This window comes from Schistocerca piceifrons, chromosome 1, assembly GCF_021461385.2.
Source record: "Schistocerca piceifrons isolate TAMUIC-IGC-003096 chromosome 1, iqSchPice1.1, whole genome shotgun sequence".
Classification (NCBI taxonomy): domain Eukaryota; kingdom Metazoa; phylum Arthropoda; class Insecta; order Orthoptera; family Acrididae; genus Schistocerca; species Schistocerca piceifrons.
In genome coordinates, this window is record NC_060138.1 from 854,134,271 (window position 1) to 854,150,087 (window position 15,817).

The window sequence follows — 15,817 nt, forward strand, 5'->3', positions numbered from 1 at the left end:
CTATGTAAGTTTTCTTAATGCCATGACTTTTCAGCAGATTGTATGAAAGTCCATGTTCATCCTTGATCAGGTGCACCATTTTTCATAACACGAGTGGGTGCGCAGCATGCTTTGTTCACATATAAAGAATAGCTGTCGTGTTACCAAGGTAAACATGTATGAGCAAAATTACACTTTAATCTCAATTTAATGAAATAACAGGAAAGTAAACTTACATTATATGAGTTAAAGTACTGTTTAATTGAACAATAACAAAATAAACTTTCATTATATTACTCTGTTGCCATGGACACGTGTTACTCCACAGTAATGACCCACTCAAAGCACTAAACAGCGCAGTTGCATCAGATCCCAGCCAACCACTTATTCAGTTTCTAATTATCTTTTAAACGACTGTCTCATTGTGGGACTGAGCTGCTAACTCACAATCTGGGCCATTTTCCTGCACAAAACGTTTTTTTTTTTTTTTTTTTTTTTTTCTCCCCCCTCCCCCCCCTGTTACTGCTCACTTGGGTGTATGACACCACTGTTTATCACTGTGTTAGCTGAAGCAGTAATGAAAGTGTACATATGGACTGGTAGTTGTAAACCAACAATGGAATAGTGAAAAGCAGTTTTATTTGTAGTATGAAAGCTTTCACGACCGGATGTTGCAACAACAAAAAGAAGCGTAAATACATGGTTAAAAGAACACAGAAGTCTTTGCCGCTTAGGAAAAACAGATAAATCGGCTGTAGCAGAACACGCTTTTCAGCCAGGAAATCATCAAGTGAAGTTTTCCGAAACAAAAATTTTATCTACGACGACGAACTATTACCCACGGCTTTGTAGAGAAGCAATTGAAATATATAAACATAGGGATAATTTTAATCGGAAAGAAGAGACCATGAAACTTAGTGATATTTGGACAGCAGCACTACAGAATTGCTAGGCAGTTTTATCCGTGACGAGATTACGATCGATAGTTAAGTTTTATCTCTGACAAAGATTATCTCTGCATATCACGTGTAACTCTGGTCACGCCCACTTTCTACGATATATAAGTCGCTCTCAGACGTCCGACCCGTCAGTCGGCAAGACTCACCAGAGGAGAAACACCCCTCTGAAGATGTCCAGCGCAGCTCTGGACGTAACGTTAGGAGCTGAAGAGTTTCATGGACCACGACCTTACATCCCGGAAGGTTTACCAGAAGATAGTTTTATTTGTGATTAGCGCACTTTATACCCAGGCATACCCGCACGAGGGTTAATAAACATAAAATGCCTGTGTAACTGTTTTGGATTGACTTACTTCGGAGCAACAAATTTTTAAACTGTTTTATTTGAAATCATCTTGGTAATCTTAAATGCATGGTATCATGACAGTGGGATTTAGTTTCCTTCTTTGGTTAAAGTAAACAGGTTCAAGTGGCTTTGAGTTGTAATGGTTACTCTGAAATGAGCAGACTTGTACAGTGTAGACCAACATGGAGAGGTGCCTCAAACCAGACTTCAGGCTGAAGACAACAACTTCATTTGGCTCTAAAGTTTGACAGGATCACTAAAAATCAGCAGAATTTTTCATTTACCATTACCAGTAGTGTTGATATGTTCACAAACGTTTTAATGCTATGAAAACAAAAGTTAATCTCAGCTATATGAGGGTTTCGCTCACACTTTTCCAGTCTCTGTGTGATCCTAATATCGTGTAGGCCTACACTGCATCCACTTCACTTCGTCTTATATCTTTTGGATGAAGTATTACCATCTGCTTTTTGTTGTACACTGTGATGTGGAGGTTATGGTTATGGGCCAGTGATGGCTGGGTCACCACTTCAAATGATTTCGGGGTGGTATTAAGACTATTGGAGTTTGCTAGAACATTATACACACACATCAGTGTGCAATTTCCATATATGCTCAGAAAAAAAACCTTCAAAATTTGATTATTGTTGATGACATTGCTCTTGTAACTGATACTCAATTCTGAATTCTATGTGACACTCTAATGAGGCTGCCTGAGACCCTCGGACATCAACGTGACCCTGTATAGAGAAACCAACATTTGGAGATTGGTGGACAATATTTTGGTTGTTTCCGTAGCAGATGCCTTGGTCACATTGTATACTACTCTAAAGAAATAAGAAAAAGATTTTGATGAAATTTACACCACAGTCAAACAGGGCGGATGTAGGCATGTGATGCAATTGAAAATGACAGCTGACTTGCAAGGTATAGCTTATCGCTGCATTCTGGTCATTGTCACCCTCCCGTGCAGTCACTCTTAGCCACCATAAGGAGGCTCCAGCTGCTCTGTCAGTTGGTAAAATGAGGAAAGCTAAATGAGGTGACCATCTGTGGAGGTGAGGCCATTGCAGATGGAAAAAGTCTTCTGTGGACAACCATTGTCAACTCTCAAAAAATCACATTGATATCATCATTGCCGACCAACCTATCCAAGAAGTAGAGCACTGCAACAAAACCGTGAAGCTGCATGACCAGTGCACATTCCCCGTTACTCACTTCACAGTCGTCGTGGAAGCACAGAGGCGGCAGCTTCTGCACTTGCCATCCAGTAGGCGTACACTCGCTGATCGAAGACCAAGAGGCCAGTGGCTCTGCCATATATCTAAGGAAACATGAAGTCTATACAACTCCATCATAATGTAGTGGCACTAATGGGCCCAGCAACTATCAGAATGCATTTAGATTAGAATTCCTTTTTAGCTGTCAATTTTACATGTTGTCTATGGAGAATAAGTATGCTGTTTATCTGAGATTCATCAAAGCACAGAAATTGAGTATGATTATGTATAACAAAGATTAAAGCAATAATTGAGTACTGAATTTTATTGGAGGTATGATTTAGCTGTAGAACTGTAAAATCGCGTGAATGAGTTACTGATGAAGTGATGTTTGCGTTCAGTGTGCAACTAAAATTGCACTGACATTGAGACACACATGAGACAGAACAATTGAAAAAGATTTATGTTGAGGCACGTGATAACTTATTATAATTTTCAACTTTCTTTATGATTAAAGAAGAACTTCAGGCCAGCTGCACTGACCGTTATTATGAGGAAATTGAAGAAATGAACATATAGGACTTGTTACAGTTGGTAATATTAGCTGACTGACCAGAAAGAGGAAGGAAGCGTAAGGTGTAGTGGTAAGCAGAGTTGCATAAAAATACGTCATTGGCGAATGGCGTTAGCAGTTACACTACTGATATGACCTATTTCAACTGACTCCGTACTTGCCCAAACTTTCTCCATGCCCTCCTAATGTGCAGAAGTACTCTATGTAAATATCCAAAGATTAGAAGGTAGCAAATAGAAACTCTTAATGTGCAACACCTTTCTCTGCTGTACCATGATCCTAATGTTTCTGAATATGGATGTCTCATTGATAATTATGCAAGTTGTTTGTGTTTGTAGTGCTACAAAATGAGTGAACAAAGTAAGAACTCGGTGGTTACTAACGTCTAACATCAACAAACTTCAAATCTAAAGCCTCCCAAAATATTTGTGGAATGCTGCTGGATGTCCAGTCATCCAAAAGTGTTTCAGAATGAACTCTTGAGTAAGCTTTCTGTTAGAAGATGGAATAGTTTTTTTTTATCATCTGACGTGCATCTATGCTGTTACATAGAGTTCTGAAATTGAGAAATTTCGGAGGAGACACTAGGTTTGAGTACAAGAATTAATACTGCAGCACACTGGCAAAATTTTTATTGGGAAAGTGTCAAAACATGATTGGAAGAATTTTTTTCAGCTGTCTACACCAACTGCACTCATTGCACCAGTGTCTTATCCATGATTTAAAAACAAATGGTTCACATGTGTTGCTGTCCATGACTGAGGGAGACTTACAACAAACTACAGATATATAATATCCAAGGAAGGTCAAAAACAACATAAAACAATTTATTTTGAATGTGATTTGGGAGGTGAAGCCAATTTGGAATCAAAACACAGCTATTTGCCAAAATAGATGATTCCTAAGTTTTTGCTGAAGAAGATTGTGATTTGAAAGTCTTATATTGTTATCCTGAAATAATGATGATTTCAGGAGATATAACCACATAGATTTTCTCTTTGAAGATGAAGAATGTGTGGTATTTAATTTGTCACAGTGGTAAATCTTTGAAAATCAAATAAACTTTGTGATGAGATTTTTGAAGAAAGAGTTGTTCAGAAAACTGTCATGTATAAATGTAAATATTGTGTGACTAGGGCCTGCCGTCAAGTAGACCATTCGCCGGGTGTAAGTCTTTCGATTTGACGCCATTTTGGCGACTTGCGCATCAATCGGGGTGAGATGATGATGATGATGATGATGATGATTAGGACAACACAACAACCAGTCCCTGAGTGGAGAAAATCTCCAACCCAGCCGGGAATTGAACCCGGGCCCTTAGGATTGACATTCTGTCGCGCTGACTAGTCAGCTACCGGGGGCGGACACTGTCATGTATAAAACAAATGTACCTTTTGTAGCTTATGAATTAAAAAATTGAAGCAATAACTGTCATTGGGTTTCAAATTTGTTTATTATTCGTAACTCCTTTTATTAACAGAAGATGAATAAATGAATAATGCTCAGCTAAATATTTTTATTTGTTACACAGTGGCCATTCCATTGAAAGGTTTTAAATGGAAAACACAACTACCTACTAGGAACCTGTTTCGTGGGACTATAATTGGAGCCACGAACCATGGCGGTCAAGTTTAGGAAAGTTCTGCGCACCTACATCAAGTGTTCTCCAACAACCAGTGAACGTTCAGTAGTGTTCTGAGCAGTGTGAATGTTGTATGATATGTGAGCATTATAAGTGATCGTAGCGAGTTATTTAGTGAATTTTTATTCCATTTGTTGCAAGTTGCCATGGCTGATGGTGGTGGTGAGTGACAGATTCTACACACGCAAGCAAGAGACGTAATTTGCAGTAAATACACTTTCATCAGGCGCAAAGCACATGCATGTGCGTACCAAAACAGTTGCTTGGAACCGGCAGCAATGGTATCCCCATACTTGTCTTGACCTGTGTGAACTGCCATCATTTATGGATCGGACTATCACTGCTAACAACAGAAAACAACCTTTTGAATTTGGCATAAAATGTTGTCATTTTATCAGAATGCAGCCTTAATGTTATCGTCGGATGGGGCATTTGCAAGCATCACTAGCAGCCAGTGACTATGAAAGATTTAAGATACTAATTGAGGTAGTTAATGCAACAAGTTGCTATCTAAAGCTATCTGCCATTGAAGGTGCACTTATCCCACTGTTATCAACAAGTTCTAATAAACAGTCTGATGCTCAGTTAATCTATGAAACTGTAGCAGAGTGCGAAGAGAACTCTTTCAGAAAAAGAGATAGGCCAGCAAATATCATATTATCTTATATGGGCAATGAGAGATCTGTCACCAGTTGTCAAGAACACTTGCAACTCTTTTGTAAGGGTATATGAATACTGCAGATAACCAATGCTGGAAGGGCAGCTGAGTGCCTTCAATGGAGAATCTTGCTATGCTAGCATTACCAGCTATGCACCGGAGGAATCTACTATCCATCTACCTATAAGTCCCAGCATGACTGAGGAAAAATGTTGATGAGTGCTATATGTAAATTCTTGGGTGCCTTCAAGTCTGGACCAGCAACAAGGAAGATTGGCTAACACATACATATGAACAATGTTGATCATTCCCTCAGTAGTGATACATGGTGTCCTAGCTGGACGATGGATATTTCAGAAGGAAGATGATGATGTCAGACGATGACTTTCAGCAGTCAGTGTCTGTGGCCTTTCCAAAGGAGAAAAATGGCACATGAAATTTCTACGTTGTTTGCCAGTGGCTGAAGAAAATCAGTGAAAAGGATGTGAACCCATTGTCATGAATTGATGAAACGTTGGACTCTGAGAAGGGACCAAAATATTTCTTCATTGTGAATATGTGGACTGGTATCTGGGAGATCGATGTTGATGAAACTGATCAGTAAAAGACTTTTTTCATATAACGTTGTAACTTCTACGAGTGCAACGTTATGCTGTTTTGCCTGTGCAATGCTCCTGCCACCTCCAAACACATGATACTAACGGATATTGCAGCTGAACAAAGGGAGAAACCAGTATTACTGAAGTGCATAGAAACCTTAGAGGAAAGAAGAAGCCATTAAAGGAGAATTCAGGTTAGCAGATGAACATTATATAAAAGGAATGAAAATGCAAGGCGTTATAAATGGCTGCACATCATTATAGCCCATTTACGACTAGCCCTGTTGAAGTATGTTCAAGACACTCTGATGTGTCAGATCAAAGCTTCAGGACATTTGGAATTTGCGAAGACCCTTGATAAAATCAGAATGCAGATTGACCACTGTAGGGAACATCAGTGATGAAAGTATGTGTCTCTATTACCCTCAGGACAGCTGTAGCAATTCCTCCAGCAGGTGCTCTATTTCACCAGACTCCTGGAGAGGTTCCATAAGTCAATAAATGGATTATATTTAAAGAATAGCATTACAGAATCACTGAAGCTGTTGCAATAAAATTATTATAATTATTTACAGACAAGTAGTTTTGTTCTATTGACCATGTCCAAGACACAAAGATATACATAAAAATGCATAAGAAACATTACAAAGCAAAACATTGCAGTGAACTATTCTGTATAACAAATACTCGTAGGTCAATACTAGACAGAGTTCAAGGAAGACTCCTTGGCTTCAAATACATAATTGTTCTTAGCTGCAGCATCTGAATGAAATAGTTAAAAATAATTCTGCATAATGACATTAAAATATATTGTATTCATGTTTGGTTGTTACACCTCCAGAGTACTCTCCAAGTCTGAGAAGAATTACTCTCTGATTAAATAAGATAGACTAGCAGTTGCTTGGGCAATCAGTAAGTTCCAACCCAATTTATATGGCAGACCATTACCTTGAGTATGTGTCATACTGATACATTATGTTACAGGTTTTTGATCAGTCCCTAGTGAAACACTCAGCAGTCCATTATAATGTTAACTATACTGACTGGCTGATTCTGTACTACAAACTTACAACTAAATCAGCTGTTGCTTCTTTTCATTATGAGTACAGTGATATTGTTTACAGGTTAACATATCCAAAGTCATGTAGCTAACTGATAGTATCTCGGAGGTACTTAACTTAAAACATCTATGTTATGGATGATGTAAAAGAATACTGATAAAATAAGAGGAAACGTGTACAATGTCAAGTGTAAAACAGCCCTTCAAAGCATATTATTCTTGTGTGTTTGGATACAGTGTGATTGCCTCATAATATATGTTTTACATACAACAATTGAGTTTCCATGGAATCACAATATAAAGCTTTGGTATTTCATTCATGTAGTACAAAACTGCCAAGATTATGTCACATTTTCAAGAATTAACTAAGCTAAAAACATGTTACATATTGGCAGCCTAGTTAAAAGCATTTGGATATTGCACAGTTTCATAAAAATTTGTACAGACTAAAGCAGGGCTTCCCAACTTTTTCAGCTGGTGGACCCCTAGTCAGTCAAGAGCACAGTAACTTTAAATTTCAGAGTGAAACCCATGGGAACTCAAAAATGGCCCTGAGCACTATGGGACTTAACTTCTGAGGTCATCTGTTCACTAGAACTTAGAACTACTTAAACCTAACTAATCTAAGGACATCACACACATCCATACCCGAAGCAGGATTCGAACCTGCGACCATAGCAGTCGCGCAGTTCCGGACTGAAGTGCCTAGAACCGCTCGGCCACCGTGGCCGGCCCATGGGAACTGAAAGCTTCTTAACGCAAGTGCCATGTTCCCAATGACCCCCTCCCCCCGAAAAATTAATAGTCTTTGGTTTAGAAATGAATGAAAACAACTTTTTTTTACTAATGGATTTACTCTGTTTGTTTAACACACTATAGCCTGATTAAATTTACTTGGTAATAGACATTTCACACATTGGAGCTGCCTTCCTCCAAGAGCAATCAACGTCACGTCCAAACTGTTAGCTATTGACAAGCTGCCGCTTGTGGTCTGTTCACTTCCACTGTTTGGCTACTGTTGTGTAAGGAGAATGCATAATCGTAACAGGCGTGCGTGCGTGTGTGTGTGTGTGTGTGTGTGTGTGTGTGTGTGTGTGTGTGTGTGGTTTATCGTGAAATCTGAAGAAAAATGTTTAAATGTATGTAAAGTCTATGGGACTTAACTGCTGAGGTCATCAGTCCCTAGTCTTACACACTATTAACCTAAGTTTAACTTCTGCTAAGGACAAAACACACACACACACACACACACACACACACACACACACACACACTGGAGGGAGGACTCGAACCTCCGGCGGGAGCCATTCCGCGCGGCTGTGAAGAAAAGAGGCAGAGCCATGATTCAGGATAAAAACACATCTTGAAAGAAAAGAGGCCAAGGAATTGCCTTTAAAGGACTATTGTGACATCTGTTGTGCAATGTGTGGGAATACATTCACCCAGTTTACATGCGTTTCCAAACCGGATTTTGTAAGCCGATGTCCCAGTTCCGCTTTTGGTTGGTCAAGTAAATGCTTCAAAATCGATTCTGCAAATCTGCTTTTATAAAGCCGTTTTCCAGTTCCACAATAGATTTTCGTGCCCATGTAAACAGCTTGGAAAGTCTAGTTATTTCTACGTCTTTGCGTATCTACTGAACGGCAGCTGTAGTCCGTAGCTGGCGGCAGCTAGCAGGTGGCATTGCAACAGTGTACTGTCAGTCAGTAGCTGGCAACTGGCAGGCGGCGTGGCAACAGTTTAGCCACAGCTGACAACTTCTACAACTACTTGGACACTACATTGTGGCAGTCAGCCTCGACCGTAAACAAATTAGGAAAACAAGCAAAGAAGCTCTCTTATTTCTATATAAGAAGACAATGCATTTCATAGAATGTAAGACTTTTTTTCTCAAAGGAAACAATTCTGGCAGAGGTGGTTTACCTTTTACAAGGTGGCACGTGAAAAGTCCTCATTTGTTTACGCTCGCAGCCAGTTGCCACAATATAGTGTCAGAGTAATAGCAAGTAATTGTAATTGAAGTATAGGCAGGCCATATTTTTAACTGTGAGGACGGAATATATTATAAAGAAAAGAAATTAGCTTTAGAGATCATTTTCATTTCCGTAACAAAAATATCAATGCTAACAGAATTCAATTAATAATTATTTTGTAAATGATAGAAGACAGAAACAAAATTCCAACAGAGTTATAGTTCAGGTACGTTCAGTGAACATCTACGAAGAGAAATGCTTCCTTCTTTTCTATAGATGAGTCTGTAGGAATAATAATGGAATACTAATGTGATGGTTGAGGATGCTTCTGCTGACACAATTTTGAAAAGTTGGGTTCAGTTCTTGACAACTGGAGACAAATGTCTGGTTCCGCATCGAGACAGCTTCGGTACTTAGTTTTGTGGACAGCATAGATAGAGAATCGAGATTCACACATGTATGTTGTGGCAAACGGATGAAGTACACGTTTTGCCTTTTCAGCAAGGGGGGGTAGTATTTCTTGCTATCAGACGGATCCAAAAGTGTGAGTAACCGTCAATGTCAAAACTTGATTTCAAGGTAGGGTCTGTGGCAATTTCTACCAACAACTCATATTCATTTGATGATAGAATGTTCGGCTTTTTGGATACAGTGAATGGGTTGACTACCCATTCGTATTTCTGCAGCTTCTCATTTTCAGCTGTTGGGAAAGAATGCTCCAACAATGACATCAAGCTTCGGAGATGTTCCAGGATTTGATGAAACAAGTTCTTTCCAAGCGCCAATGTTTTGTTTTTCAAAAACTCCTTGAGAAGAGGAAATTATTCGACCTCTCCCTCCTGGACACACTCTGCCCAAAAATTGATTTTCCTCTTGAATGCTCGAACTTTGTCGATATTAGTGACCTTTGTTTCACTTTGCCCTTGGAGTGAAATATTCATTTCGTTCATTTTGGAGAAAATATCTGACAAATAGGTAAGTATACACTGCCAATTTTCGTCATTAATAAGCTCTGCTAATTTGGTGTTATGCTCCAAAAGGAAAGCTAAGACTTCCAATCTTAATTCGTACAACCGAGAGAGTGCATTCCCAAGTGAGAGCCACCTCACTTCCGCGTGGAGAAGCAGGGAATGATGAAGGCTTCACATATCGTCACACAGTATTGTGAAAATTCTTGACTTCAACGACCTTGATTTTATGTAGTTAATGATTTGAATGGATTCGTTTAAAACTTTTTTGAATGAAACAGGCATTTGTTTCGTAGCTAAAGTGTATCTGTGGAGAGCACAATGACTACTGCTGAAATTCTTGGCGTTTTCTTTTATTTTCGTTATTGCTCCGACTGTAGGACCCATCATAGCTTTTGTACCATCTGTGCAATTAGTCCATGAAACTTTGTTAGTCCTTAAAAAATCATCCAATAGACAGAATATTTCAGCACCTGTTATGTTGGCAGGTAGTGGTCTGCACAATAAGAGGTCCTTCTCAAAACATCCAGAATTTTCATAACGGACAAAAGCCAGTAAAATCGCTAATCCTGCAACATCAGTGGATTCATCTGTCTGCAGAGAAAATGAATTCTGTTGGATGCGAGAAACAAGGGTGTCTTTCACATCATTTGACATGTCAACAATGCGTCTCATGACGGTATTATTTGATAATGGCACTGAAGATACAAGCCTTACTGCCTTTTCGTCTAGCATGCAAGAAACAATATCATTAACACATGACTTTATGAGATTTTCTGCATTGGTATGAGCTTTGGCTGTTTTGCCGCTCAATAACTAAGCAAGCAAGAAAGAAACATTTAATGAATTTTCATTAATTGTTTTTGCATGGGTTTTCATGCAATGCTGAGAAGCAGCTAGTTCAGCACTCTTCCTTTTGAAAAAATCGATGTCTTTAGCCTGGAATCCGGGTGAGTACATTCAAAATGATGGCGCAATTTAACAGGAACCACTGAACTGTTTGGAAGGACTCGTGCACAAATTATACACTGACCTTTACCCTCTTTTGTCTCCGTAAAGCCCATTTCTAAATAGCTTTCGTTGTACTTATGCTTCTTGGTTGTTCCACAGGATATTGCAACCAATGGAGTACTTGCAGCTTTTCACATATTAAATCCGGCTGTGGAGCTTCTTGTGATTGTTCTTCCTTTGGTCGTCCTCCCTCCTCATTCATTTCAACTGTAAACTTCCCTTGTTGTGAAGGCGATGGAGAAACTGCACCCTTCTTCAGTGATCCTGACTTCAGTCACCGATCCATGTTAGAAGTAATAAACTGGTCAAAAATCGACTTATGAAATTGGTAGTGCACTGACAAAGCAAGTTTAACATTTAATAATGCCTGGGGCCACATACGTGCCAGCGAACGCTGTGATTGGTCGACAAAGCTCGCTCCGCGCAAGCGTAAAAGGTTTCAGCACATCTAGCGCTGTGAGCCGGCGCACGAACGACCCCTCATATTGTTGGGAAACAATTGATCAGAGAATTCACATTCTCCGGCACTAACTGTGCATGCGTTCTCAGTTAGGAACCGCAAAGGCTGCTTGGGAATACGACCTGAAGTAAAAGTACACATGTTTTTCACACACAAAGAAAGTGATGACTTTGATTTTCACATTTTTATTCAATAATTTTACTGATTATTTTACACGATTTGGTGAAAGGTGGCCGCGGACCCCCTAGAAAGAGCCGGCGGACCCCTAAGGGTTCTGCGGACCACACGTTGGGAAGCCCTGGTCTAAAGCAATCCACCTTAATTGAAATCAGTCTAAAACATAGCGATTTTAATATACAATCTTTTTATCTTTCTGCACCACAATGACTTTACTTATCACTGATTAACATGTTATATACTAGAGCTGTCCCTGCTAACTTTGTATACTCAATAAAAGGGCTTTCAGTGTTAAATGTTAGTTGTTGTTGACAGCCCTGGTGCACTGAGTTGTGGATTCTATATGTGAATATATTGGTTCAGTTATCTATATGAAACTGAAAACAAGTATTAATATGTTCCAGATAGGGCAGTTTGTTTAGGCCCTCCGCAGTGATCTATCCTCCAGGCTTTCTAAATCTGAGTAGGGAATGTCATGTCTGTAATGTAACTTGAATAAATATCAGGTCGTTAAAAACATATGCAGTGGTGGACACAGATATACACCATTCTGATTACTGTCAGATGTAACATTATTTTGGGTCACCGTCATCAGTGTTACTGATGAGACAGTTAGAAAACCACTTTCGGCTGTGCTTCCATTCCTCTAAAATCTTTGTTTCTTTTCTCAGCCCCTTCAGAGATTCACAGAAATCCTGTCATTGCGATACATATGTAAGTTCATAGAGATGACGAAAAAACACTTGTAAATGTAACTTGAACTCTTTTAAAGAAAAGGAATTAAAATTAAGATACAAGAAAATTGAAGGGTTAAGTAACTGGTAGATATTGGGCTTCAGGCCAAAGTCAGACTCTCACAAATTTTACTTGTCTGACACAATTACTGTGTTAACTTCTATCTATTCCTTTTGTTGCATTGTCTTTTAAAAGCTATGTTCTATCTCTATTGTTGTTTTGTATTCTGTACAGTTACTTAGTAGACAGTATACATAGTTCCATCACACTGATGTGTGTGAGCTGTATTAAAATGTAATGGAATTATTTCAGAAAGCTGTGAACGTTCCTGTAAATGCTATTTCACCAATCAGTGCAGCACATATGGAAGACAAGCTGAGGAAATTGAGTGCTCTCTTAAGTGGACAGGTAGTAGAAGCTGGGAGCAATCACATATCAGCCTCCATGCATCCACAGGGGATAGCGTACTGTAAGGATCTCCTTGCAAGGAAATTTGTGGTAAGTGTTTGTTTGACTTGCTATATAGTTTACGCATATTCTGTTTACTAGTCAGTTCATCAACTAACTGTACCTATTTCCACTTTTCATCCAAATCATCTGACCAGTAAGGCATTTTAATGTCTCTGCCACACAGCTTCATTTTCCTTCCAATAAACTTTAATCTATTATCAAGTGTTCTCCAAATATATAAATCTGCAAAAACACACACACACACACACACACACACACACACACACACACACACACACACACTTGCATGAGCACAATTAAGGTGGAAGACACCAACAGTCAAAATGTAAAGCTGTAAAAGAGTGTATGTGTGTTCGTGTTCGCACATACATGTGTAGCAAGAGGAAGCATGGAGGTACAGTATAACCCTGCTTTTATGTTCCCAGAATTAACGTTTTTCCACAGTTTATGACATTTTTGTTGTTCCCCCCCCCCCCCCCCCCCCCCATGAACCATGGACCTTGCCGTTGGTGGGGAGGCTTGCGTGCCTCAGCGATACAGATAGCCGTACCGTAGGTGCAACCACAACGGAGGGGTATCTGTTGAGAGGCCAGACAAACGTGTGGTTCCTGAAGAGGGGCAGCAGCCTTTTCAGTAGTTGCAAGGGCAACAGTCTGGATGATTGACTGATCTGGCCTTGTAACAATAACCAAAACGGCCTTGCTGTGCTGCTACTGCGAACAGCTGAAAGCAAGGGGAAACTACAGCCGTAATTTTTCCCGAGGACATGCAGCTTTACTGTATGATTAAATGATGATGGGGTCCTCTTGGGTAAAATATTCCGGAGGTAAAATAGTCCCCCATTCGGATCTCCGGGCGGCGACTACTCAAGAGGATGTCGTTATCAGGAGAAAGAAAACTGGCGTTCTACGGATCGGAGCGTGGAATGTCAGATCCCTTAATCGGGCAGGTAGGTTAGAAAATTTAAAAAGGGAAATGGATAGGTTGAAGTTAGATATAGTGGGAATTAGTGAAGTTCGGTGGCAGGAGGAACAAGACTTCTGGTCAGGTGACTACAGGGTTATAAACACAAAATCAAATAGGGGTAATGCAGGAGTAGGTTTAATAATGAATAGGAAAATAGGAATGCGGGTAAGCTACTACAAACAGCATAGTGAACGCATTATTGTGGCCAAGATAGATACGAAGCCCACACCTACTACAGTAGTACAAGTTTATATGCCAACTAGCTCTGCAGATGACGAAGAAATTGAAGAAATGTATGATGAAATAAAAGAAATTATTCAGATTGTGAAGGGAGACAAAAATTTAATAGTCATGGGTGACTGGAATTCGAGTGTAGGAAAAGGGAGAGAAGGAAACATAGTAGGTGAATATGGATTGGGGGACAGAAATGAAAGAGGAAGCCGCCTTGTAGAATTTTGCACAGAGCACAACATAATCATAACTAACACTTGGTTTAAGAATCATGAAAGAAGGTTGTATACATGGAAGAACCCTGGAGATACTAAAAGGTATCAGATAAATTATATAATGGTAAGACAGAGATTTAGGAACCAGGTTTTAAATTGTAAGACATTTCCAGGGGCAGATGTGGACTCTGACCACAATCTATTGGTTATGACCTGTAGATTAAAACTGAAGAAACTGCAAAAAGGTGGGAATTTAAGGAGATGGGACCTGGATAAACTAAAAGAACCAGAGGTTGTACAGAGATTCAGGGAGAGCATAAGGGAGCAATTGACAGGAATGGGGGAAATAAATACAGTAGAAGAAGAATGGGTAGCTTTGAGGGATGAAGTAGTGAAGACAGCAGAGGATCAAGTAGGTAAAAAGACAAGGGCTAGTAGAAATCCTTGGGTAACAGAAGAAATACTGAATTTAATTGATGAAAGGAGAAAATATAAAAATGCAGTAAGTGAAACAGGCAAAAAGGAATACAAACGTCTCAAAAATGAGATCGACAGGAAGTGCAAAATGGCTAAGCAGGGATGGCTAGAGGACAAATGTAAGGATGTAGAGGCCTATCTCACTAGGGGTAAGATAGATACCGCCTACAGGAAAATTAAAGAGACCTTTGGAGATAAGAGAACGACTTGTATGAATATCAAGAGCTCAGATGGAAACCCAGTTCTAAGCAAAGAAGGGAAAGCAGAAAGGTGGAAGGAGTATATAGAGGGTCTATACAAGGGCGATGTACTTGAGGACAATATTATGGAAATGGAAGAGGATGTAGATGAAGATGAAATAGGAGATATGATACTGCGTGAAGAGTTTGACAGAGCACTGAAAGACCTGAGTCGAAACAAGGCCCCCGGAGTAGACAATATTCCATTGGAACTACTGACGGCCATGGGAGAGCCAGTCCTGACAAAACTCTACCATCTTGTGAGCAAGATGTATGAAACAGGCGAAATACCCTCAGACTTCAAGAAGAATATAATAATTCCAATCCCAAAGAAAGCAGGTGTTGACAGATGTGAAAATTACCGAACTATCAGCTTAATAAGTCACAGCTGCAAAATACTAACACGAATTCTTTACAGACGAATGGAAAAACTAGTAGAAGCCAACCTCGGGGAAGATCAGTTTGGATTCCGTAGAAACACTGGAACACGTGAGGCAATACTGACCCTACGACTCATCTTAGAAGCTAAATTAAGGAAGGGCAAACCTACGTTTCTAGCATTTGTAGACTTAGAGAAAGCTTTTGACAATGTTGACTGGAATACTCTCTTTCAAATTCTAATGGTGGCAGGGGTAAAATACAGGGAGCAAAAGGCTATTTACAATTTCTACAGAAACCAGATGGCAGTTATAAGAGTCGAGGGACATGAAAGGGAAGCAGTGGTTGGGAAGGGAGTAAGACAGGGTTGTAGCCTCTCCCCGATGTTGTTCAATCTGTATATTGAGCAAGCAGTAAAGGAAACAAAAGAAAAATTCGGAGTAGGTATTAAAATTCATGGAGAAGAAATAAAAACTTTG

General features: G+C 39.6%; 1 protein-coding gene across 2 annotated transcripts in view; it reads left to right on the plus strand.

Annotated features, from left to right (window-relative positions):
• Nucleotides 1-15,817, plus strand: part of LOC124791547 (mRNA export factor GLE1) — a 142,468-nt gene that overhangs the window by 68,745 nt on the left and 57,906 nt on the right. For both annotated transcript variants that reach the window (XM_047257868.1, XM_047257869.1), the window contains exon 8: nucleotides 12,674-12,859. In XM_047257868.1, coding sequence (XP_047113824.1) covers nucleotides 12,674-12,859 — 186 coding nt within the window. The remainder of the gene's footprint in view (nucleotides 1-12,673; nucleotides 12,860-15,817) is intronic.